The sequence below is a fragment of the Copidosoma floridanum genome, unplaced genomic scaffold (genome assembly GCF_036245765.1).
Source record: "Copidosoma floridanum isolate Cflo_tuat_1 unplaced genomic scaffold, Cflo_Japanese_pri ptg000020l, whole genome shotgun sequence".
In the NCBI taxonomy this organism is placed as follows: domain Eukaryota; kingdom Metazoa; phylum Arthropoda; class Insecta; order Hymenoptera; family Encyrtidae; genus Copidosoma; species Copidosoma floridanum.
Window position 1 is genome coordinate 1,511,922 of NW_028321897.1, and position 27,395 is coordinate 1,539,316.

The following is a 27,395-nucleotide window of genomic DNA, read 5'->3' on the forward strand; positions in this document are numbered from 1 at the left end:
TATTTCATCGCTTATTGATTATTGAAACTTTGATGAAAAAATATCAAGGGTTTTTGCTGCAGTTACTTACTAACGCAGTTAATTATACACATTACAGTACAGACGGAAAGCATGTATTTTTTAGGGTCTAGTTTGATATGGATGTATTTTTCAAACGAAATTTCCACATTAGAATATCATTAAAAAATTGTGAAAATGTAAGTTAAAATTTTAAAATTATTTTTATGTTTAAAACAAAAATTTCATATTTTATTCGATCAAAATGTCCAAGTGTACAGATTGTTAATATTCCGTTATAATATGAACGTAAATGTACAGAAATTTTCCAGTACCATGCATCGTATGCATCAAAGTATTTGCAGTGTACGGTTATTATGGACAATAATAGTGTCACAGCTTGTATGCGAGCTTTGCACTACTGCTCTCTTATCGCCTAGGAACAGACACGGGTGCCGCCTCAAATTTTCGCGAGGCGCGAATTTCGTGAGTTTTCGTTCCTTCTGCTGCAGCAACTTTTAAGAAGCAGGCAGAACTCGAGCAATTGGAAGTAGAACAATTTTTTTGGTTTCACGAAATGACTATGAGGTAGTTCTTGCTCTCGTGGCCACATCGACCAGGGGCTCTGAATTATGCTCATTTTGTTTAGAAATAATAAAAGTTTTTTTGTTTGTAATTAAGTTCACTTAAATTTTCAGTTTACCATCGAGTATAACAATGATGCAACGGTAATTAACTTGTAATAAGGAGTCAAAATGATGAAAAATATCGAAAAGATTGACTATGACTTAGGTTCTATCAGAAAGTATGATAATACGCATGAACTAGGACACAAATATTACTGTTTAATTTAAATATTTAGTATCTCAAAACTGTCTGATAATTTTTACCAAGATTTTCTATACCTATGATACGAGCATGTTGAGTAAATTGAACAACATTAATTAATGGTTCAATCTACTAAGCACTCCAAAATAAACGTAATTGAAGAGATCCGTCATCATAATCGTCTCCGTATTATCTTGTAAAAATTTTCAAACGCTTCAAATAGCACGACAAACGCAAATCACACGAAATAGCTCATTCATTAGAGCAGACTTATGAGTCTTTTTTCAGAGCCAAGTGTTTGAATTACCCAACGAGATGCCTTCCTCTCATTTTTTATCGTCTGCGCGGATGAAAAAATTAAGCAAAGCGGTGCGCTCGAGTGGCACGAAAATGAAGTAAGAGCCGGCGTCGTCGGCGTCGAGGGGCAATCACGAAGCCAACGCGAGCGTGCGAGAGGGGGAAAATTTTCTTTGAACGGCACGTTGACGGAAAAAATTAAAAGAAAAAAAAGTGAGGATAAGCCAAGAGGCATTTTTTTCTATTTTCATTTGCCAGTTGCTAGAGTCATGATGGAAACTTACCTTTTGCCTGTCCCTCATGGATCCCCTGCCAAGAACAGCCATCTTGCACATCGTTTCCTCCTGCAAGCGCTTCATGGAATTACCCTTGGGGCCAAGCAGTTTTCCCACGAAGTTGAACTGTAACAAAAAGAAAAATCATTCGATTTTAGTTGGATGGTAATGAAGAAGGAATAGTATAAACTTACTGTAAAGCATTGTTATTTAAAACTTATTACAGTCTTTTCTATATAACTAAAAACAAATTGCTAAAAATAAAATAATTTTGTTTCTATGGTGATTGAGTTTTTATGTTTTGTTTGGAACATTTTTCAGAATATTTTAGTGTTTTTATCAATAATACCGAGATTTAATGAAACAGTATTTAATATGATGATATTTGTACTATAAGAGCAATCGAATATCAAACACAATTATAGTGAAATTCACATTTCCGTCAAGATTTTGTTGAACATCCGATCAGTCCATGTCAATTGCAGGCTGTATTCATACAATAGTGTCAGTTCTATCAACAATCGATCGACCTTGAGAAAGTTAGAAAAATGTTCAATAAAAATGGTAAAAAAAAAAAAAAATTATTTAGTAACTTTTACGTCGATATAAAGGGGCCAATAACAAGGCCGTATTCTCAATAAGAATAAAGCCGAATAAGAAAAATTGTAACGGTAACAAAAAGTTATAAATAAGATTATTTTATTTAACAGAAATGTTTTCATATGGTATACAAGAATATTAGAAATAATATAATTTTATCGATGGGTAAGTATTAATGCGAGTAATTGAATTCATCGACATTTCCTACTCAGTACGAAATTGCCAAGGCAAGAAATGTTTTCATTTGAAATTTTTCCTCAATTCTTTGATCTGAAATATGCTGGACTACGTATAACACGGACCTTAACTATGAAATATACTCTTAACTCGAAAGTTGATTTGTAAACCCTTTTTAGAGAAACCTGCCGAAAAGTTATCGAAATTCGGCAAACAATGACGATACGGATGCAGTAAAATTTCTTTAAGCTGAAAAAACTAAAACTTTGCACCTTCAAAGCTCTCATTGGTCAAAACGAACAAATGCATTTGAACGCACGGCAATTAAATTCTACGCCATAAAGCCAAAGGTAAATACAGGCAAGTTTGATCGCGAGCGCCACTACGCCGAGTCAACAATTTGTCGCAGTAATTCAAAACAAAGCAAGCACGAGTTTTACAAACGCACAAACGCAGCTTTAATTGCGGGGAAAGCTCGGCTGGGAACTTAGTTCTCGCACTGCAGAACCAAAACAAGATGGAGAGAGGGGGACCACACGTGTTACTGCAGGACCAAGACGTCGCGCAACAAAGCACCCACACACACGCACGGCACACCTAAAACAGCAGCAGCCCCGCAATCACATTTCGCCTAATGCAGCAGACGTGTAACTTATTACCCGGGGCGCAAAAGCAGATTTCGAAAGTTAGGTTATGACGCCGCACTTCGCGCGCGCTTTACGGCTGCGGGCGCGTTCTCCCCTCCCACATTTAATACTATTCACTCATCGCCAACTTGAAGGATGTGACGCCCGAGCGCGTATTGTGTGCTGATGCTGTGTACCGCACGTGCGCACGATCCCTTGTACGTCATCACTGGGGATTTTTCCAACTAGATTTCCACCATATATATTCCACGGATTTGGTGTACATAGCGCTCGTTAGGCCGTGCACTTAGCTCAGTAGAAATCTTTAAAGCCCGCACCCATTATGCACGTGCTTTGACGTTGCTTCGCCTGCAAAGTTATAATGGAATCACAACTGAATTATTATCAAGTTCAGAGTTGCGGTGCGCTGTATACGTACTCCGTGTAAAAAGTACCTAAAGTGTTGTTCAAAGACAAAGGAAATTAACGCCCAAGCCACTCCGACTCCTCGGGCCAATCGTACTCAGTGGAGTTTGAAACCGATGCTTTGAATTTTTAAATTGGAATTTTCGCTTCTCTACAAGTTTCGGTAGCTGAATTCCCCAGAAAACGAGGAATGAGTGATCCCTTGAGTGAATTCGTCATCAACTAACTCTAAAAATGTTGTCACGTCGCTATAGAATATTCAAAGGAATATAATACTTAAGTACAGTCCAGGTACTGGGAGAATCAAGAAGCACACGGTGACGCCAAAGTTATTTGCTCGGAAAGCCCGAGCTAATTGGTAGGCTAAATTATTCGGGCCAGGGAGGTTAGGGTCAATCGGAAAAGTTTTTTCTAGGACGAAAGGTCCCGCGTTATTTTTTTCCAGCAACTTAGACCAGTAGCCCGGCACTGAACTTTGTCTCGACGAGTCAATTTGGACAGAGTCAGTTTTCCCACTTTGCATCTACTTAAAACCTCATTATCCGAAAATTCGTAAGAATAGCACTACCCCGTTAAGAAACTTCAATATGATACGGCTTCTCGGAGCTCACCAGAATCCCATCCCGAGAAAGTCAGAAGAGTCCACAAGTTGATGTGAAGCTATCGTACAAAAGTCCATTTCCGTGTGTTCAACTTTGGTGTATAAGTAAATGCTCGAACCATAGAACGAATAGAATTTAAAAAACAGGTACTCGTCCTCCTCGCGGACTAGATCACGTTTCGCAGGACACTGCCGTGAAAGGCATTACCGCTAAACCGGATACCCTTCCTCCTGGAGCGGGCGAAAAATATTGCAAAACCCACGCTGCCCTCGCACCTTGTAAAGCCCCTTTACTGGAATTCTCATCAAAGCCGGCGAGTAGCAGCAGCTAATAAAACACAACAAAGAAACGCGCGCAGCAGAGCGTAAGTAAGGTCCATAATAGAAGAGAAGGTGGTTGGAGTCAACCCACAGTATTCCATGCACGTCCAGGTTGGGAGGGCAAGGGGTGGAGGTAGCTGGAGTTTTCCATTTCCGCGGCTTTCTTCCTTTTGCGGCCACGGTAGGGATCTCGGGGGCTTTTCCACAATTTGCATCGGGAGCACGACAAACAGGGGGGCAAATTTTAATCAAGCTGATCATACCCGGATGCGTGTACGATGATCGAGCTAATGATTGTTATGGACCCTCCAGCGCCAACTATTGCGTTACGTCTAAGGTAGGGATGTATTACCTATTATTGATACATACAAGCGATGTTTAGCTTACTGGTTGTCTTAGTGTTAGTATTGTGGTTTCTCGGTGATTTATTTCTTCTTCGAACCGCAATTATTGTTTTGCATCGACATTATCTGATATGGATAAAAATAGTGTGCCTGTCAACAGCAGCTTAATAGTACGTGTAAAGAGAGTCAATGGAAATTAATTTTCTTGTCAGTGAGGAGGGTAGAGATGTGTATTTGATTTCTAGATGGATTACGCTTTCATTGTATTACTGGGTCAAGATGAAAGTAAGATTATTCGTGATTTTAAGGTTTCAGGATGTCGTTCGAACAATCTTTGCTTTGTAAATATTATCTCCTGGTGTTTCATTTTTCTTTCTTGAATCAACAAGAAACATCATGTCTTTGGGAATTCTTACTGATGGATTGTAATCTATCTACTTGAATCTTTTAAAGTTTTATGATACAAAAATCAATACGCTGAAACTTTTGCTTTAAATATTATTTTTTTGTGTATCCTTACTTATTGTATAACAAGGTTATAGTATAAAAATTATTATGTGATACAAATTATAACACAAACAAGACTCTCGATAAATTTGTTTGTACTACGTGATAAAGTGTCAGCCAATTGAATGTCCAGAAACGTAGTTTTACTTGAGTCTTGGGGATTTTGCGTATTTAAGTTTGCAAACTGTACACGCGGAATTAGTGTTTAAAACGACTTAAACTATTTTTATTTTTTTACGTTTGAGCACGATTTGTTTTTAAATGTTCGGAAAACTTGCGCGAGCGAGCTGTTTAAGCACGAATTGAATAAGATTGATGTATCCAAGAACTTTATAATTTATTATGCACTTTGGACAAAGCGTACGCCGAGCAGCTATTCACTTTTACGTGAAGGGTCCAAAAGGATGAAGAATAAAAAAGTATTTAATGATTTCAAAATGATTTTATTATGTAAAATGGAAAATCATTCATTTTCTAAGTAAATGTTTATATTTAATCATCATTTGAGCTCAAGTAATGCGATTTTAGTATTATTAATTTTGAAACTCTTTGAATGAAAAACACTAATAAAATTACTAATTTCGTAAAGGAGGGCTAACTAAATAGCCTCTAAACGTTTACTGGTATCTTTAAACTCCGATTTTATTGATTCAACTGATAGCGCATGGCAACAAACAATACGCTATTATAAATTGTTTCCTCTTCTTTTATCCCACAGGTTTAGTTTTAAAAAATCAATTAGAAATTGAAACGATTTTTAAATATTTCAAGAATTTGGATGTAGTACAATGGAGACAAAATTACAGACTGCAAAGAGCACGAGCTTAACTTTTTTCTAAAAAAATTAATTTTCTCTTGATAGTTGAACTGCCTCGCAAATCGCGTCGTATCATTTTTAACACGTGGGAGGGAAAAAGCCATTAAAAAGTAGCCCGAACTTTTATTACAATGGGGTTAACGCACGTGATGAGCACCATCCGGGGCGGTGGTGGTAGGGGGGAGGGGTGCAATAGCATCAGAGTGGAAAATACATATATGGATACCTACGAGCAGTTGGGAGGTTATTTGGTCGGAGCGTGGAGTTCGCAATATCCGGAGCGGCACATTAGCATTTCCGTCAGCTGCTTTCAGCGAACCGGCGGCAATTCCCTGGACACGCGGAAGATTCGATGATGATTTGACCCCTTTCTCCCGCAACCTACAACACGTGGTGCTTGCGACCAGTAAAATACGCCTCGGGGAATCGGCGGATCGCGCATTATTGCCTCCGGAACTGTTTGGTGCGAGCTGACGTTACCTGCATCAGTTCTCGTATACGTGTGCGTTAGCATTTAGCATGAAATCCGAGTCGTTTCAATAGCATCAGGATATAAAACTCCGGTGATTACTGTTTCTTCAAACATCGGCTCTTTTTTTCTTCAATTGTTTAGTTATTTTATCTATAGTATTCTCTACCAAGGCATTTCAGTAGGACATTACCGCACGATGAATGGTTAGTAATACCTATAGATAGACATCAGCCCAGAAGACGAATGGCTCAAGCCGAACGACATGGTTTCCAAACGAATACAACGGACCTACACCGTCGATTACATATCACTACTATGTCAAGTTAACGGAGTGTTCGTCCTGAAATTAGTACGTTGAGCCAAGTAGTTCAGCCACATGGTGCTGTCAAACGAAGTCGAGACACAGAGACGTACCATCTTATCACCTTCTACGTGGAGGTTGTCCCTTCGTGTACTTTTAAAATTAAAGTACAGAGACAAGGGTACTGCTTTTCTATTATTTGCATGTGTTGAATAGATAAACTAGGAGAATTTGAACCGAGTCCGATTAAATTACCTTACAACTAGTTGTAGTTGATTGCGTCGATTGGTAACCAAAATTCATTTTGGCAAAATACTTCATTGGTTTTAGTCATACAAATAGAAAAGAAAATCGACAACGATCAATGATGGATTACGAATTTGTAAGATGAAAAAAAATATGGATACCAATCGAAGTAGCTAGTCTCATTGTATTTTTTTAATGAAACGTTTTAACTTACTGTATTTTACTACGGTAGGGTTTTCTAGATAGTGAAGTTAGTCAAACACAACACTGGTGCTTTTTAGAGTTATTATAGCCGTCCTTGCCATACATTTTTTAATGTAGGTACTTGAGTAAACCATTGTACTATCAGGTTTCTGAATTTCAAAAACGAATTACTACATGTTATTTTTTCAATATTAAAAACGTATTCTATTTAATCTAATTCAAGTTTCTGCAATTCAGAAATAAGATAATATGTTTTTTGAATTGAAAAATAAAGTATTACGTTAATTCTTTCATACAAAATATGAAATATGTTCCTATCATACGTTCAATGTCACATTTCTTTTGCTCCATGAGCTTTTAATAGCAATGGAACTTTATTTGAAAAAAGAAAAAAGAACTTTTTGATCAAGCACGTTTTTCTTTTTCCACCGTGAAATTTAAAAACCAAAAACTCGAAGCTCAACGTCATCGGTCATCAAGAAATAGAAGTACGGGATTCAGGGGGTCAACGAGCACGAATGAGTTGGCAAACAAAAGCGACCAAAGAAACTACCGTGGGTAAATTTGCGTTTTCCTCTCTTTTTAATTACCGCAAAAATAACGTCAATAGCCATTAAAAAATATGTCAACCACATCAGCCAACATCGACAGCTTTGCGAACTCGCGTACAAGTACGGAGGTGCCTGGAGGAGAAAAAAGATAACAACAATAGCAAAAACAATAGCAGCAGCGAGAGAGGAAAAAGGAAAAAGAGGTAGGGCACTGATGGAGAAACACTAGCTTCGCATATGCGAGGAAATAGACGGTAGTCACGTGCTTTAATTCGAGCCACCCGTGTGATGCTAGTTGTTACCGAGAAAATAAACGTGTCGATCGACCAGTGATCGAGAGATTTCCCAAGAGTTGTGCGGATATCTGGCCTACTTGGTGCGGGTATACTGATAGAGAAAAAGAGACGCTGTTTTAAGAATTTTTATTTCGATATAACCCTGATACGTCTGAGATTTTTAATTAAAATTATTCACAGTTTCGTGTCTTCGGGATGACTACTGTTCTCTCACGTAGAGTTCCAGAAGTGCATAATATATGATTTCCATCATACACAGCTGAAAAATTTTCGTAGAATTTATTTGATGAAATTAAAAATATGTACAACCCCCTCTTCCATGCAATATTGCAGATGAGATTTTTTGCGAAATTAAATACTGGTGTACTTCCAGAAGGCTTAATCATGATTCCACATCGCAATCCTTACCATGAAATATTTTTTGGCGATTTTATTTTATTGGCATTAATAATGGCAAAAAGAAAAAAAAAGATTTAATGAACATTTCAGCCATGGACTGAGACTGGGGACGCTAAAACCAATTTCGTTTGCAGTTACATGGGTGATGTCGAAGATATTCAGTACGAATATTCAACGAAATTCTAAATGAAACACTAGCGGCGCAGAATTCGATACTAACGAGAAAAAAAAGAAATCATTAGAAACTAGCAAATCGACAATTTTAATAATATCGAGCGAAACGTGAAATAATCTAATGAATACTATATACACTGTCAAGCCTTATAGTAGGTAACTAACGACGGAAAGAATAACGACTCAATTACTTTATACTGAGGAGCTATATAGGAGAGGGTTGGGCAGCTGTAATACTGTAACTTTAATAATGCGTAGAAATTGGGATACGGGGAATTTTAATGACTAAAAAAATAAATAAAAAAATTAGTTTAACTGAAATCGGTAGCTATAATCGTAAAATTTCATTTTAAAAAACTGATTCAACAAATAAATCAAAAAAAACATCATCGAAAGAAAACGTTAATTTCTCTACTGTCGAGAGAAGAGCGGCCCTCTGACCCCCCTGTGGGGCACTTGTGACGGTCATCGCGAATCATTTCTTTGCTCGAATCACTTTTGTTTTTTGTTATTATTAAAACAAGTCCTATAAATAATTAATGTATTCATATTGATGCCTTTAACTGTTTTTAATCAAGTAATAAGGGAAAGTATTGTACGTGGGCATGAGGGGTCACGACTGCCCCATTTTTATACAATTTAGTATTGTTTATTACATTACTAAAATAAATTTCAAGATAAAAATACGGTGTTTTAAAGCTCATCACTTAGCTATCTAACGCACCTTCTTTGTTAATAAAATTCATCGTTTTCGAGTTGTTTCGAGCTAGTCCAAAAAATCTGACCTTTTTTTAGTACTAGAAATTTTTAAATCGCTCGCAAAATAAATAGAAAACGTTATTCATAGAGATTAAAAAGAAAAAAGACAATAGTACTCTATAGTTTGATTTTTAAAACATTTATGTATAAATTAGATGTTTTAAATAGATAATCATTAAAATGATTGGGGTGCCACGTTATGCCACCGTTCACTTCGCACCCCACCTTGTAATCCTTTTAACATGAATAGATTTATGATTTAATGGTTACAATTTTAAAACTGAATATATATATATATATATATATATATATATATATAATAAGGTTAAAAAACATTTTTTCTCTGACAGTATAGGTACTTGAATTTTCAAACTTTAGAATGATTCTACAATTGCATGAGATTCTAACCTTTTACCAATCAATGTACATTTGTTATGATTTCAGAATTTTTAAAATTGATTTCGTTGAGGAGAGCCGTCGTGGATAACACATATATAGAATAGCCTCTCACTGTTAAGTTCACGCCGCTGATTAGAGTTCCAGCCGTAAACGAGAGTCCAGAGAGTCTACGACGAGTAGCGGACGAAAATGATGTTTTACGAGGCCATGGGCCGAAGTAACGATCTCTACATTAGATGGGATCGTCTAACATAATTAGGCGAACGCGAGAGCACGTAGTAAGCTGGGGACAACGCATTAGAGGGCTATTAGTATCGTCGAACAGCTGCTGCTGCAACTGAAAACAGGAAAATGATCGTCCGAGTGCGTGAGTTCCAATGGTTGGTTGTAGCTTGTAGAACAAAAATATGGCGGTCATTAGGACGTTACGAAACGACGTCGTAGAGCAATTGAAATGGTTGAGTGTACTTGGTGTGTACTTGCTCGCAAAGTTTTGATTTTTATTGAATACTTGTGCATTGTGAATTAAAATTTTACTTTTACGACTATAGTGTACCTCTACTCATAGACACTCTAGACATTGGTTTATTGGAACTTAAAGGATCTGGAAACGAGCTGCGATGAATTCACAAGACTATTCTTACATATGTACGTAATAAAGGCTCAGAAAAATAAAGTGAACATCATACCTATTATACTTATAATACCTATCGCACCATGGGCACAGTAGGATTATCTCCTGTGAAACATCTTGCCAGTTAAGCTGGTACTCTGCACCAATGGTGCATCGGGTCTACTCGTCACTGTGTAGCTTTTTCTCAGAGAAGTCTCTATTCTCCCAGGAGACCGTCCACTCCTCGCCTTTTAAGTCGGCGCTCTCTACCAAAAATTCGGATTCAGGATAATTAACATCCCCGAAGAAGCCCCCATGTTTCAGGGACCACTCATCGCCGGTAAGGCTGGCAATCCCTGCCTGGCGCCTTGCATCGGATCCGCTAGTCACTACCAAAAATCCTAACACTGTTTCGCATTCACCCAGACCTGAAGACCTGTGATGCAAGGAAAACACTCTATACAATTACTCTGAAGGAAAATTCTACAGATAAACCCTTCTCAATCAGCCGGGGTTTCCAGGGAACTTTTTTCGATGATAAAAGTTTTTGAAAAAATCTGAATTTACTGGGAATTGAACCCACGAGGGGTAAGTAATTAAAAAATATATTGAATAAATTTACTATTTATTTTTAACGTGACTTCGTGGAATTAATTTTTAAAAAATAATATGGACGATTTTAAAAGAAAGAAGGATTACAAAATTAAAAAATTTTCATTAATTTTTATTCTAGTATAGCCTCAAAAGTTAACTAACTGAAACAAACTTCTGTAACCTACTTGGTACATTGCAGGAGCATAAAAAGCTCTGAGCTCTTGACAGGGCTTTGGTAGCTTCTATTGCTATTTATAATTCACTAGACGGTTTCTTCTTTCCACGCCTAACACACCCTAGGCCATAGTGCAATTAACCTTTATTTCTTTGTAAGAAAGACAAAATAAAAATACAGGAGTAAGTCTGCAGATGCAAAAAAAAAAAATGGGAGTATGGAAAAAAATTGCCGGCTTCCCTTGTCTAATCCGCATACCAAAAAGCAACCTTAAAATCCTCCAACGAAAAACATTTTTCAAAATCTCTTTGAAGCCTCTTGAGCCGATTCTCGCTAGAAAAGTTAAATACTTTCGCAAGTAGTGTGCGGGTTAAACTCGAGTTTCTTTTGCTCATGCGTAATGAGCGCGTGTTCTCCTAACTCTTAATTGCATTATTATTTTCTTTTTAATTACTTCTTTGCAAAAACTCACCCTGGCAATAGTACCTAATATAAGTTATACACATAAGAACATAAGCAATGTGTAGTCGTAGCTATATTGATTTTGTAATAAGTCAGAGAAAGCTAAATAAAAAAAAAAAAAAAAAAAAAAAAAAAAAAAAAAATGTAGTCGTCGACACTGCAGTGGAAATTTAAAACTAATTTTCAACTATAAAGAACTTAAGTGATGCTATGATTAAAAGGGATTGGCATTTTGATATTTTTGTTAAAAAAAACGTCAACCATCAATTAGCAAAATTTTATCAATCAAAATTATATAAAGTCAAAGCTTATTCCAGGGTTTGTTCCACGGAATTTTTTCAACCTACATATACATCATTTACGTAACGTAACCCTTTTGCTGTATATTTATCATCAAAATAAAAAAAAAACAAAGAAATGAACTGGACGAGTAATCACAGTGCTGCATTTAAAATATTATTAAACACGGAAAAAAAGGGATGCATAACAGCACGTCCCCTCGAGGAAGAGACGAAGAAGAAAAAGTGAGGAAGACGAATCACACGGTCGGTTCCGTGAGCGCAAATAAATGCTTGTGCACCGAGAAATTTTAATGAACTCTGCAACCCTGACACCATACTCGGCATTCTTTCTTTGCATTAATTTTTTATCTTTTACGTGTCTTATCCGGTGTCTAGTTGTTGTCCAATCTTTTCTTTTTTGGAGCTATCGTTTGAAAAGATTTTAGTTTGAAAAAAAAAAACTTGGACGTTCTCATTTTGTAAATTATGCAGTTGTTCTTGCGTTATCTATTAATTTTCTACAAGCTAAAACAAAGATGGGCGTAGAATGTGAATTTCCTGTCGCTCACAGCCAAAGAAGACAACACAATTACTGTTTAAGTTTTTTTAAAACAGACTTTCCTGTAATGACAGACATGTAAAGAAAAAAAATCCCGCGATAAAGATAACACGATCATCCAATGTTAAAGCTGACGCCCAGTGACTAGAACCATATTGTTTCGCATCGGGTTACTAATGCCAAAGCCATACTTGTTTCGGGTCGTGTTACGACTTTCGCAATGTATCGACAGCTAGAGAATAAAGTGTTATTTGCATGCTATGTCCACTGTCACCCGAGACAGCAACGCGAAGTTTAGAGAGAAACTAGTGATTTTAACAGACAATGTCTTTGTGTGTAAAAAAACTGAAACCAAATAGAAATGTCTTTACTCTATCAATAAAGCTAATAAAGTGTAGTACTGTAGGGGACTGAAAGTAAATTTTCAACGACACTGAAGTTTTACGAGCAAATTATATGTTGTGAGGTTCTGAAAGTAAAAATCTGTTATTGGTTAAAAAAAGCTACTTTTACTTGGTGTTAAGAAATAAATGATTCAGAAAGATTTTTTAAAAATTTATTATTTTGCAGTGGCAGCACTACTATTTTATTTATATAAAGCTGATATAAGGTATAGCCTTACAAGAGGTGTAATAATGAATTTCCCCAATTAAGTACAGCTGTTGATGCTTGATAGAACTGTAAGTTTATTCATAAATAATTACATAAGTATTGAAATAATAATAACTAACGATTAACTACAAGTATACCTGAATCAACAACAAGTACAGCTTATCTATCTTATTTAAATGTTGACGGCAATAGCCATAAGATATGAGCTATGTACGCATAGGTACATGTTTCTGCTTTGACTACGCAGCTATAACTGGCCAGCGTTCGTCGAGCTCAACCGAAAGGCGATCGGCCGGGCTGGTGACGTTACTCTACAGTTTGGACGAGGTTCAAACTTACATTTACAAAAAGAAGCCGTTCTTGCTTTCAGGATTGCACCAAGTTGCCAGAGTAAAATTCAAAAATACAAATTGGTTTAGTAGGCTACTTCTTCATTTGAAATCTGAATGAGCTGATTCTTCAAACCAACTATCGAAATACCAAAGTCTATCGAGCACAGGCGTAAGATCTCATACACAGTAATTTGAAAATCTAAATACGGAAACATCATCAACAATAAAATATACGTATTCATACACACACGAGCACTTCGACTACATTTAAGGTCTTGAACTGCTGCTGCACTTCGAATAATTATCCTCGACAAACCAGTCCACGCTGATCAATACGATTTACCACTACTGTAGTCACCATAGGACTAATATCAGCATTCACACGATCATACCCATAAAATGTTACATCCATGCAGTAAACATTTAGCGAGCCAGAGAATGGCACACACTGGATCGATAGAGTCCAGCTGTTTCGGCAATCGTAATAGTCATCGCTATCGACTTGTCTACTGCGTGATAAACACACACCATATCCCACATCTCTGGAGCCGAACAACCAGTCTATTTTACCGACTCGCGGTCGGTATTATTCTGCAACGTGGCAGAGAATGCAGTGATGGATCACTCGGTGAAACTATGTGGATATCTATGAGCGGGATTAATGAAAAACGTTAGCAAGAATCGAGGTGTGCGAGGAGTTGTGTATCCGGATGACCAAGTCCCGCTAGATGGCACCGTAAGTGCAGCCGAAGCGTAGACGAGCAGAAGACAAACACAATTCTGTATACGTATACATACACATAAATATATGTCTTTCAATCTTATTGGTTATTCAAATTTTTAAACAACCAATCGAATTAATTTGATCTCCTTGTCTACTAGATTTTGTCTACTTTTCAGAGGTTCCAAATCCAAACACCAGGTGGGACACGTTTGCTTGGTCATCCGGATAGGATACAAACTTAATGAACGAAACAGTAATTTTAATCAAAAAAGAAACGAGAAACTTATGATTGTATTGCGTGATAACAGGACAGTCGAATCGGTAATTGGCTATTCGCTGGGTGCACAGCACACAGCGCTTCCAGTACAGCGTCGAAAAAGTGAAACTTGGATGCCAAATGACTGATGTTATATTTAAAATAAGAAAGTTATAATTCGTGTAGATTATGAATTTAAAACTTTCTTTTTTTTGGTTGTGATATTGAATATCTTAATGTTGCTAATCAATTCAAATTGTTATCAGGGATTTTCAAAAAAAAATTTTTTTCATGAATTAGAAAAGGTACTATTATCCATGTAAAATTTATGAACAGGTAAAAGCCTTTTCTTGTTGGAATTTTTAAAACATTACATGCTTCATCTCGAGAAAAAAAAAGGTCATGTTCTTGGTCAAGAAAAAATTTAAGGGCTGTGGTCGTTGTCTATAGCGTCAAATAATATGTATCAAATGATACATCGATTAGGAAGTCTTATAATTTCGTCTTTGATTTCAAAAGCCACAATTGAATGTTACTTTTCAAAAAATAAAGTTTTTATCATACTATACATATGCACTGTTGACAGAAAGAGAGCACGGTTTGAAAGGGAGATAGATCACAAGAGTGCTTACCAGGGATATTGTCTGTAAACGAGGTTTAAAATCTTTAAACCTTATTTATTTTTTTATGATTGTCTACTATAAAAAAAAATAGTTAAAATAAATCATCTTTATTGCAGCGTGCGAACGTTGAATAAATTTTCCAACTAATCTCGCTTGTATTTAATGACGTCGGTCGAAACAGCTGATGATATTCAATGAAAGCTTATTTTGCCGTGTAACGTGTAGATGGTGGTTTAAAAAGGTTAGAAAACAATAAAAGATCAAAAAATCACATCTCACTATTGTGTAATTTCGTTATGCGTTAATACACACCTATCATACGGTAACGGAATTCATGAGCCACATCGTCAGGGGAATTATTCATTGGAATGATGAGTTTTCGCGTGGATGCCTTTTTGTAATGTATTTCAAGAGAATGCAAATCCAATAGGCAATAATTCAACGACCGAAGTATTGAGAAGTCAATGCCTAGTTGCCAAAATCGGGGTTTAAATTTTCCAAATTTATATTCAAATAAGGATCAATCTTTCTAATGCCTTCATTTAAGCAACACGAAACGTAAATTTTCAATTGAATTTTATGAAAATATCTTGATACGGTATTGATTAATAAAAACTACCACGATTATTCGGATGAATGTTGCATTTTTCATATTAAGGTTGAAAGGTCAATGTTTGATTTTTGGGCTAAAAGCTTTGCAATAAAAAGCAAATTCGTCATCCCACATAATACCTTATGCAACTTGTTGAAGCGGCAAAAAGGGACTACAAAGTTGAACAAATTCAGAATATAATAGTTTTGATCCGTGTTAACTGGGGTAGGATTTATTAGCGATGTATCAAATCTAGACGCGGACCTGACCAGTAATGGATTTTACCACTCGCGCGTCCATCAATCTTAATACATACTGCAGCTGTGAATTATACTCATGCGAATTCGATGTGACACACGTGCCCATCGCACAGTATCTGTTTCATTCTTTTCTTCCATCAATTCAAGTAAGTAGCCAAATCCATGTCGATAGCTTTTTATTTCTTAGTTAATTGACGTGATACTTTTATCAAAAAAAAAGTCAACGTCTATCGCGACAAAAAAAACGTATGGCTAGCAAATTTCGATAATTAGCAACTCAAGCAATGGCAGGACCAACACCAGCCCTGTGTTTGGCTTTCCACTACGTGTATAACTTTCTCGTACAGCATATGCATCATTTCGCGCGCTGTACACATGTATGTCACAAGCACATCCTCCTATTATACCCCCTTTTGATTTCTCTCTGTTCAGACTCCCTTGGGGAAATCGCGAGCGCAAATATGGTTAAACCATTGCTGATGCATATCACATATGTATTTACATTCAAATGAGACGGGCGTCGAGGTTCGTTTTTCTTTCTCCAATTTTTCCCACTTTTTTCGCGAAAATATAGGTATTTGAAGGAGACCGAGCTGGAAATCGTGCGGAAATTTGATCGCGTCTATTTAAATATTTAGCGAGTATAGCTGTATCCTATGCGCTGCTGTGTTCTAGTCCCAGATGATTTTATTGTGTTTCGTATTTCGAATGTAAATACGTGCATGCGATTTTGCAGCAGCGGTTTTTGCATTCCTTTTTCTTTGTTAATCGATTTTTTTTACCAATTATTTTGAAAAGTTATCAACTGTCATAAAGAAGAATTAGTCCAAGTGACATCAGATTGCATAAAATCTTAATGATTTAAAAATGATTTTATAACAATTTCAATAGTTCTTGTAAAAAATTAGTTACTAGTAATTGTACTTCATTTGATCGCAATCAACATGATATTAAGATTAATTTAAACATTATTGAATATAAAAAATTTGATGGAATTCTAAGACACTTGACATATGATTTTATGAAATTTTAACACCGAGATGAACTAATCCTAGTACTGGTATCACCTTCAATTCAAATTTAATCAGAAAAAGAGTATAGATGCACGATTGTTTTTTTACTATAATTAAGTATGGTTACCAGTTTGACTGGTTCATTCAAAAAGAAATTTTTTTTCAAACAAAACTTAAAAAACTTATTTATTTGTGGTACTTATGCTATAATATTCATCAAATTTTTCAGTTTCTATTCATGCCATAAAATTTGAGATGCCATTATATCAGACTCTAATATGTATTATTAGATAAATAGTTTTAATAATTTTTATTAATTCTCGATCAATCTTCTTAGGGGTATCTAAATCCTTTCATGAGCCAAGTACCCCCTTTAATTACTATTTCGTTACTAATCGATCGCTGATTGGATTCTGAAACGCCAACGAGGAAGTACTTGCGAGGATCCAAAATTTTTTTTAAATAGTTCATTAGTCCACAAGATTCTGGGATTGGACCTCAATTTTCTAAAATTACGTAGCTGGAAACTTGATAAAAGTTTATAAGCTAGCCAAAGAGGAAGAAAAAACGGTAAAACACCAGAGACTGACAGGGGAGGGGGGGGAGGGGGTAAAGGCAGGAGGGAATGCTCGGTATTCCTAAAAAAGGCAAAAAAAATTTTGCGGAGAAGGGCCTTTCACGATAGAAGTGTACGTGTACAAGGAACGACAGGAGAATTCGTGAAGATCGATCACTCGGAATTGCTTTCTTGAGAAATTTAAATGAAAATTATTGAAAAATCGTCGAGGCAAACCCTTGCACCGCCACCCGCATCTTTTACTTGTGTACTCAGTAATACATACGCACGAACGTGAGACCCATGAATCCGTAAAAGCTTTGGGGAATTTCGTTTTGCTTTTATCCCTCCAGATGCAATTTGTTGATAAACGCTGTGCACTGTACGCGATGCATTCACAGATATTTGCCAATAAACGAAAATTGGAAGGCAGATCACGCGAATCGGGGTAAATAAAGCCACGAAGGAGATCGAGGGGGTATCTCGTCGTAATTCGAGAGATGGAGAGAAATTCATAACTCGAGCAGCAATCAACGAGTGACGAACAATCGAGTCGAATGATGAGGTCGACTCTCGGCTGACTCCAAGGAATTCGCCGATGGCGCAATTATTGGGGACCGCACGAGTTAGTTGTCTGCCTCGGCGGATAAGGTGTTTTTCAAACATTCACTCGACTATACGATTAAACAGGACGGAGAATGAAAAGCACCATTACCATCATCATCACCAGTAGCATCGCTGACATCCACGACCCACTTTGCGAGTCATAAATAGTTTTGAAGTTCAAGCGCAGCATCCGCGGAATCGAAGAATACAATCCGTACAGTTTATCCACTCTCTCCCGCCGCACATATCGCACAGCACCATGAACTACGCGATTCGATTTACCGTAGTTTTCGACTCGGACAAAACATAATCGAAAAGGAATTGTTAACTTCATTAAAGGGTCGATTCTAAGTTTGATTCCCGCAATTCGGATAGCCTATAAAAGCTTTTAAGTAGTAACAACTGGGATTGCGGTAAAGTAGTGACATTCAATTGAATCTTTCATGCAAACTACTACCGCAGACTATCATCATGATGAGCATCTCTTAGGATGTCATTCAAAAAAGTAGTAGAGAAACTGGGACGTCATGCAAAGCTTACCCATGCATTCGATCGTTTAATCTTTTTCACTACTTCTTCTTACACCAGATTTGTCTTGAAGCTTCCCAAATGATCGAGTAGCAACTGGGAAAAAAAAGCTCATTACTTTCTCACCGAGCCAATAATATCCGTGGATCGAAGTGATTTAACCCGCAATCAGCAGCGACGTGATGGAAGTTCTCAAGGGATCCCGGATCTCGTGAGGTCTTTTTTCTGTACCGCGGAAAAGGGGAGATGGAAGAGGGGGGGGGGACAAAGGTGATCGCCCAACCAGCGCACCCCTATGCGTGTATATACCTACTCACTAAAGATTTTCCGCCTAGTTTGTCTGGCGACGTGCCTAGCTCACCGGCTCGCGTGAGATGAATTAACGTTTTTCGCTACAGACTGCCAATTTCTTCGTGGATTCCAAATTACCGAGACGAGGGGGGGGGGGCTAAAAAGCTCCAGCAGCAGTAATGGGGAAAAAAAAGTCTGGGAGTTTCTTTTCAAGCCAGCACGAAAATCCCGAGTTGTTCAGAGTCGATAAATCTTGCCGCAAAAATGCTGCAAGGGCGAAGAAAGCTTCGATCGCTTTCTTGACGAGCTTGGGCCACTCTGAGCTCTGCAGAGATTCGTGGTTGATGGAAAAACATTTGATATATAGGGGACGGGCCTCGAGAGGAGACGGGGTCGGGAGGCGAAATTAATGACACTTATCAGCCTTTCGATGGAGAAATAAGTATCGACTTTGTGAAAGTAGTCCTCGCATCTCCTGACACTCTTATCACGTCCCGACCCATGTTTACAACAATAAGCTTTGTTCGTGCTTTGCATGTTTTTTCTCGCTCAAATGGCAGATAAAGTGAGGTTAAGATATACCGTTAATGTTATATTTTGAAAAGAAAAGCTCGACTTTTTTATTTGTTATCGTCTGATTTGAGGTGTCTGTGATAATGAACAGCTACAGTTAAATGTATTCAATATTGAGTAGTTATACAAGTGTCGACTATTCTTTTTTTTCTAAAAATTTCTCGATTACAAACGACAATAACTGTCACTACGTTTATAGCATATTTTGCGACAAGCATTTTAAGCTTTTTCAGTTATCATCACAGCTTTTTAATACAAAAAGATTCAGAAAAGTAGGTAATTCTAATAGAAGGGCCTTAATGATAGTTTTATGCAAAATATTTGTATGAAATTCCGTAAAAAAATTTTCTGAAAAAAAAGCGTCATGCGTTATAAAAGCAAACTATATAAAGGATGCTAAGTGCGAGATTATATTATTATGCAGATAGAAAAAAAAAAAATTATTAAGAACTACTATCACGGTAAAATGTACTAGAGCACTCGTCTATTTCACACTTTTTGTTCGATTTCTTTTTTTTTAAGAGCCATCAATGAATCCTATTCTATTGTTTTGCAACGGAATTTTTTATTTTTTTTTTAGTCCTTATAAAATGCTAAAAAAGCAGAACTTTATAAAATAATACTAGCGTCACTAATAACGCAGTAATCCTTGCCTTATGTCCGCTCTGAGCTCTTTATTTTCCTTTTCTCCCTTTTCTATTTTAGGTCCTTTCTTTTTTACTAATCTTCTTTTTGTCTACTTTTATGTGCAACAGTTTTTTTTGTATTTGTTTGGATTTTTTGTCCCTCTCATCCAACTAGTTTACTTTACGTATTACGCCATCCAGAGGAGTGCAATAACAAGGATTATGGGAGCTTTAGTTTCCGCATCTTCTTCACTGTGAATTCCACAAAATGTGTTGTTCCCAATCTCATTTCAACATGACGAAGTATATGTTCCAAAAAATCTATTATTAATGGATGAACAAAAATTCGTATCCTCATCGCTTATCGAAAGATTGGAAACGTCGATTTGGTTTGAGGGTGGGTAACAGAGCAGAAAAAATCGAAAAAAATAGGGTTATTTACGGTTCGATTGAATACATTTTTTTTACTGTTAATAACGATGATTACGTTTTCGTACACCAAAGTTGTGTTAAGTTTTGTTTTTAATTGTTTAAACATCTTTCTGATTATATTTACATTACTTTAGTAGATTGCTTCCACGAACTTTCGCGTGTGTGTTTTGATAAAGTCAATAGATATGGTGAAATCGAAAGAGAATTATATTGAGATTCGCATCAAATAACTGTAGTTTGCTTGTGTTGTGAAGTTCTGTCTTTATACTGGATATCCAAATACGCGAAAAATTTTGGGTACACGGCATACTGTGATTGCATTTTTTCTAAGCAATAAAAAAATTTACTGAATCTGTGAAATACAACACAGTAACAGAATACGGTTTGAATTTTTATTTAAAAAAAGGCAGGAAAAATAGACAAAATGACTGATTAGTATAATGTAGTGGACAGCATTTCGTTAGGTATCCCTTCTAAAATAAACAAGCAAAAACACTTTCAATATAATACCAAAACTAGAACTAAAAATTAGATTATAAGCAAAGAAAAATCCAAGTCACAATGCGAAGGAACGGCAGATCGATTAGCCACAAAGTTCAATCTCAGGCTGGAGTACGTGGGGGGGGGGGATGTTTTGCATGACATTAGTATTGCAGACATGAGCCATCCCAAAGGTACGTTGGTGTCACATGGCACTTCCCTTTGAACATCACTCGCGTTCACACGCATGTATACATTAACACTCACGTGCACACAACACGCACGGAATTGACATTTTCGTAAATTGCGAGGCTCAGATTATACATGTACACACGAGCTGAGATTAAAATTACCCGGTACACGAGGCAAGCATCGCATAGGATTCTAGTCAGAGCGTGCGTGCGTACTTCGGAGAATGAATATATCGCTTTGATCAATGCGAAGCTTGACGGTCTCTACTGATCCGTGTGGCTTGATGTGAAAGCGATAGACGATAAAATTTCGGCTCTGATTTATTTGGCTTCTGCGTTTCGGTTGCCTCGGTTTTCCAAACAATGGACATGACGCTTTTGCAGATTTTTCATTTAATGATTTATATTCGATGGCTATTCATCATTGATGATTGCAAAATTTTGAAATATTCAAACGCACTGACATTTTCATTGGTATATTTCATCACTTAATAATAATTGAGAGAAAGAGGGAGATTTTGATCTTTTGCATGAATAAATTCAGATAAAGGTAAATACCATTGATGTGGTAATTACGTCGATATCCTTTCATAATAATTTATAATGGCTGGCGCTTTTGGTCGAGTAATAAAATTACTGGTACTCATATGCAAGACAAAGTGATTAAACGACAATAGCAATACAGATCTTTTGAAGTGTTTGAATAAAACCAGATTTGTATTTGTTCATGCGTTTCAAAAATATAATTGGGCTAATTAAAATTTGTACAATTAAATTATAGTTGTTGAAGTGTAAATCCACGAATAAATCGTCAAAGAAACGCCAAACATTTCATTACTTAGATGTTGAGGAGAGGAGGAGAGGGATTTTGGAGGCTATTTACGTGCTCTACTCAAGGAGAAAGGAAAAATTCCGGTGTAAACAAAAAGCAAGATCGTAGTACAAAGGCTAATGCGAAAAGAACTGCAGGGGATAGGCAAAAACTCGGTGACTACGCAATATAGCTTATAGTAGTCACAGCAAGTTAAGTTCACGTCTTGTTTCTCAGCTTTTTAATAAAGGCATCGTCAAGAGAAAAAGAGAGAGGCTCAGAGAGAAAGAGAAATAAAGGGAGAAACGTTGGGTCTTGATTTCCTTTTCTTTTGGTGAACAAAGATTTTCTGCTTTTACTTTAGAATCCTGATTGTTCATCACTCGTAATTCATTAGACAAAGTGTATATTAATATATGCGCGACGAAATAGGAAGACATTAGTATACCTACACTACAAATTACAATATATTTAAGTACGAGGTGTGATCAAAAAGTAAGGTGACTTTTCATTTTTATAAAAAAATATTTATTTATTCATCCAAAACTATGTTATCCCCTTCAAAATAATCCCCCTCAGATACAATGCACTTGTGCCAACGATTTTCCAGTCGTCAAAACACTTCTGAAATGCTATTTTGGGTATTGCTTTGAGTTCCTCCAGCGATGTAGCCTTAATCTCCTCAATTGTGGCAAATCTTCGTCCTTTCATGGGCTTTTTCAATTTTGGGAAGAGGAAAAAGTCGCTGGGGGCCAAGTCTGGTGAATATGGTGGCTGAGGTATGATGGAAGTACTGTTTTTGGCCAAAAAACTACTAACTAATAACGACTTGTGCGCAGGTGCATTATCATGGTGTCCGCGGATACACGTCTCATACCCAAAACATCCGTCAAAATTGATTGGCATGAGCCAAACGATATGTCAAGATCATCAGCTATTTCTCTAATCGTGATTCGACGATCTTTTAGCACCATTTCTTTCACTTTCTGAACAGTTTCGTCGGTGTTTGACGTGCTGCCCAGAGCGAGGTTTATCATTAACATTTTCTCGGCCCTCTAGGAATAACTTATACCACTTATAAACATTTTTTTCGCTCATAGTTGACTCACTGTAGGCCACTGTCAACATTTCAAGAGTTTTTGAGCACTTAATACCATTTTTCACACAAAAATTAATACAAACTCTTTGCTCCATTATTTTTAACAAAAAGAAATCGCCGAGTACGCAAACACGAGTCTAACCTTTAAGTCTCTCACATAAAAACAACACATGCTATATAGTCAAAACTATGAACATATGATCGTGACTAGTGTACCAACATAATAAAAAGAAAATTTTTAACTTAGAGTGTAAAAAGCGCGCGCAATTCAAAAAGTCACCTTACTTTTTGATCACACCTCGTATACGTTTTAGAATGTAGTTTGAATTAATATTTACACAAAATATATTGCACAAGCATTAATTAGAAGTGTAAAAACAACCAAATCGAGTGTAACAAGTATTTTGTTAGTTCTTGTAATAAAAAGAATTTGAAGTTGGAATAGTTACGAGGATAAATTGATCAGGGCTTTGTACCAATTTAATCCAGATGGTCAAACTCAGAAACGAGAAAAGGGCTGGCCATGCAAACGCACTATTTTTTAAGAGCACCAGCGAGATCTTGATGCCAAAGAAGGAAGAGAAGGATGGTGAACATCCGGCCTAGTACTGGAAATAATGGAATTAATAAAACAATTACTTACACCGATACCTCTTCAACGGACGAAGTCAGACCAGAGACTGAACAAAAATGTGAGAAATAACAGCTTTCTAGATAGAAAATACGAGTAAAAACGCCATCAAAAGAAATTAAAGTCAATGTTGGCAAACCTTCTGTAAAGGAGTCAACAACGGATTTTGGGTTGAGTGCACCAAATAGACTGGTATAGGAAAATGTGAAAATTAACACTAGCCATAAACTAATATGATTATGACATGAAGTTCGAAGCCACCTTATGATTAACCTATTGAGAACTGAGAGATTAAATAGATATGAGGTGAATAGAAATAATCCTATTGTTTAAACGTACAGAAATAATGGTATCAGTTAAACCCCTAATAGCTTTTAGACACGTAAATTGCACGCCTTCGTAAGAAAATGTGTATTAACCTTTGAAAAACTCACGACTAATCTTATTGAAATTGATATTATACATATTTTCAGCTAAAAAGAGACTGGCATGATAATTTCTTTGGAAATACGATGCAAAAAGTTTTAAGAAAATCCTCAATGAAATAAAGGCACCTTATGTCGAGTAATTAATCCACAATCCTTCACAAAGTAAAGATACGCTACTACATAATAGATAAAAACAAAAATAGGGAAATGCCTAACTTAAGTGAGTAAGAGCACTAAAACTCACCTATACATACCATACAATCAAAGAGCCATGTTATAACAAGTGTAATCACCATCAACCTCTTAGCGATGGAAAGATCGTGAAAACTTGTCAACAAGCAGAATCTAGGAGAAAATTATGCTTAGGGTAGGCCCATAACAGTTAGTAAAGAAGATTGTCAGTAGAGATAATCATGTGATAGAATGATGTGATAAAGAAAACATACATATGGGGTTTGCATTAAAGATAGATAAATTCAAATACTTTTCAATTTTTGGCACACACTGAAATACATCAAACGTTAACTAATACATTTATCTTTTAAACAAGAAAGATAATAGACCTATACTTTATTCAAATGTAAAAACTTCACATTTTAACTTTTTACGTACGCGACGTATAAAATAACAGGATGGAATCCACGTAACACGTAACAACACATCAACAACAATCAAGTTAGCATACGCGACACTGAAACAGCGAGAAATGCATGTTGAGAGAGAGAGAGAGAGAGAGAGAGAGAGAGAGAGAGAGAGAGAGAAAAGTATAAGAGTAACGATAAGGGGCTACGCATGGAACGCAGGTTTCATGTGTACCTACACTGGCTGACAGCGAGCTTGCCATAGTTGTGGGCAGCAGACAATACTGTTGCGTCTGCGGCTATTTACCACTGCCTCCTCTGTTTCATCTCTTAGCTGACAAGTGCAGTAGCAGTAAGAGAAGACCAGACCAGCAGAGGGTTGAAAGGCGAAATCGTCGCCAGAGTTCTGGTGCGGTTCCCATTAATCACAAGGACGAGAGAATGCTGTCTCTGCTCTGGGGAGGAAGCAGGAATTGGAAGGTCATACGGCCTCCGTCTCTCCTACCCTTCTTCTCGCCCCTCGTGGAACGATAATCATATTACCGCTAATGACCAGCCAAGCCATCCGTGGCACGAGACGCTATAGCGCGGAGGTGGGAGCCCGAGATTGCGATGAGATTGATAGGAGGAAGAGAAGGGAAGGTGGAGAGGAGCAGGAGAAGATGGTAGCTCGAATCTATATCGACTTACAGCTCATTTCACAATGCCCAGTCCACGAGATAGAAAGAGAGAGATCGAGAGCGAGAGATAATGAGCGTTTCTGTGGTTTTGCGATGTGGGCATCCATCGGCTATTACCGGGCGCACTCTGGTTGCATAACGACTGCGTGGATGCCAGGCATTTCGGAATGGCAGCGAATTTGAATCCTACCTAATGGCGTTTTGGTTTCAGCTATTGCATTGTTAAGGGTTCACACGTGCGTTGGAGAACCGCTTGTTAAGTTTTTTAAATAGTTGTGGTCTTTGTCCGAAAAAAATTGTATAAGAGACAGATTTATTATGTATTACTAAAGCATTAATGGAGTAATAAATAAAGTGAAGTTTGGTCATTGTTTTTGTTTTGCGTTAAATAATAATTTATATCGTGTATCGGGGCAAATACTTTACTTTGGATTATAATACATGTAGTGATACCGAAACACTTGGAAGATGTATTAAGAACAATGGTGTGGGCACGTAAAGGTTTGAAAACTGATGTACGTGAAAATCTAAGGATTTAAAAAAATACAAGACGTTGAAATATAAGTAGATTTAGTGATCATTCATAAAGAAGCGAGTTAACAATAATTAGTAGATAAATAGAGTCTCTTAAGTGCTTCATTAGATGAACTATAAGCAGATACAAAGAGATGAAAGACGAGCAGAGAAGAGAAGAGGCTTAGAGCCACCATGGCTCGGGGGTAAGCAAGTCCATCCATCCCCTTGTACTTCGGCCGGCAACAACAACAGTATATACAACCAGCCAGTGGGATCCTGAGCTACCCATTGACCAATCGGTTAATCGATCATCATCGTCCTCGTAGTCAGAAATGCCTGGATGAAAGCTTGCAGGGGTACACCAGTCCATAAACCTGCATAGTGTATACACAAAGTGGTACGTCTCTATCTAGCCCTCTCTCTATGTTTACTGCATACTGAATGCCAAGGACGATTAATCAAAGTCGGAAACTTAGCAGTTGGCCGGCCGTTTTGGGATCTACGAGGCTGCTATAGTGCCATCTCTGTGCTGTGGTACACGCCTGCACGTACGACCCGCGCACGTCTCTCTTCCTCTAGAGTTCGGGTTGGCCAAGCGTATAGAGATGTAATATGTGTGTACGTATACATGGGTATAAATGCACATGCGCAAGTGTATTTGCTCTGGAACCACACGGACCCACTTATTGATTACCCTTGAAGTAGTTAACAAGATTAGGTAGCGGAGGCCTTAAATTATGATCGCTGTTGTAGTACAATGATTTGTGTGCTTTGGAATAATAATATCAATCAAGTGCACTCAGCTCAGTAACTCGAAATACAGAAACGATAACAAAAAAGTGATCAAAGTTATAAGAGTACACTTTTGACCATTTGAGATAAATTGCTAGAAATACCTTTTTTTTGCGATTTATATAAACTTTCCTGAACGTGACGATTTCCTGCACCGAGTAAACACTCAAGACAAGCAGCAGCAAGTGGAGTACTAGCTCGCCCCAAATTCAACTTTTAATGAAGATCCCATCTGCTGAAATTCAACGGAATAAAGTAAAATGTTTAACGATCATACGGTCCACGCGTGCGAAAGCAATTTCAAGATTCTCACTGAATCGGGATTCAAAATTTATTTTTGAGGATGAGGAGCAGCACGTGCCGCCCTCCTTGCATTTCGGCCGCTGAGCATTTGAATTTTCGAGAGCCCGCGTATTATTCATGATGCGTATTACATGCCCCCGCGCGCGCGAAAACGTACATCAGAGTCGTCGAGAGGAAAAAAGAGAGCGGGAGGAATGTGATTCAGAACGGAGCCGTATTGAATTTGATATTTGCGTTTAAATGGAGACATTTTACAAAGTCTACTTTAAAAGTGCACTTTCAAAAATCTGATAAAAAACCCGCGGCTGCCCCACCTAACCCCGTACTGGAACCGGTAGGCTTGAAAATTGCTATTTTAGATCGTATGATGTACAAGCACAGCTCACGTGCACGCATTCATTCTGCTTTGGAGCTCAAGAGCTACCTGGTTTCGAGAAAACACACAGCTGAATTTCAATAAACGCTCGGGCGCGTAGCTTCGAGCTGAAAATAAAATTAAAGCAACCCTCGTTTCGCAGTAAGCAAAGCTCGACTCGTAAACAGACGTACACGGAAAGG

General features: G+C 37.2%; 1 protein-coding gene across 3 annotated transcripts in view; it reads right to left on the bottom strand.

The window, feature by feature from the left end:
* Positions 1-27,395, bottom strand: part of LOC106637926 (KH domain-containing, RNA-binding, signal transduction-associated protein 2) — a 154,207-nt gene that overhangs the window by 27,964 nt on the left and 98,848 nt on the right. For all 3 annotated transcript variants that reach the window (XM_089593741.1, XM_014350904.3, XM_089593740.1), the window contains exon 3: positions 1,407-1,523. In XM_089593741.1, coding sequence (XP_089449867.1) covers positions 1,407-1,523 — 117 coding nt within the window. The remainder of the gene's footprint in view (positions 1-1,406; positions 1,524-27,395) is intronic.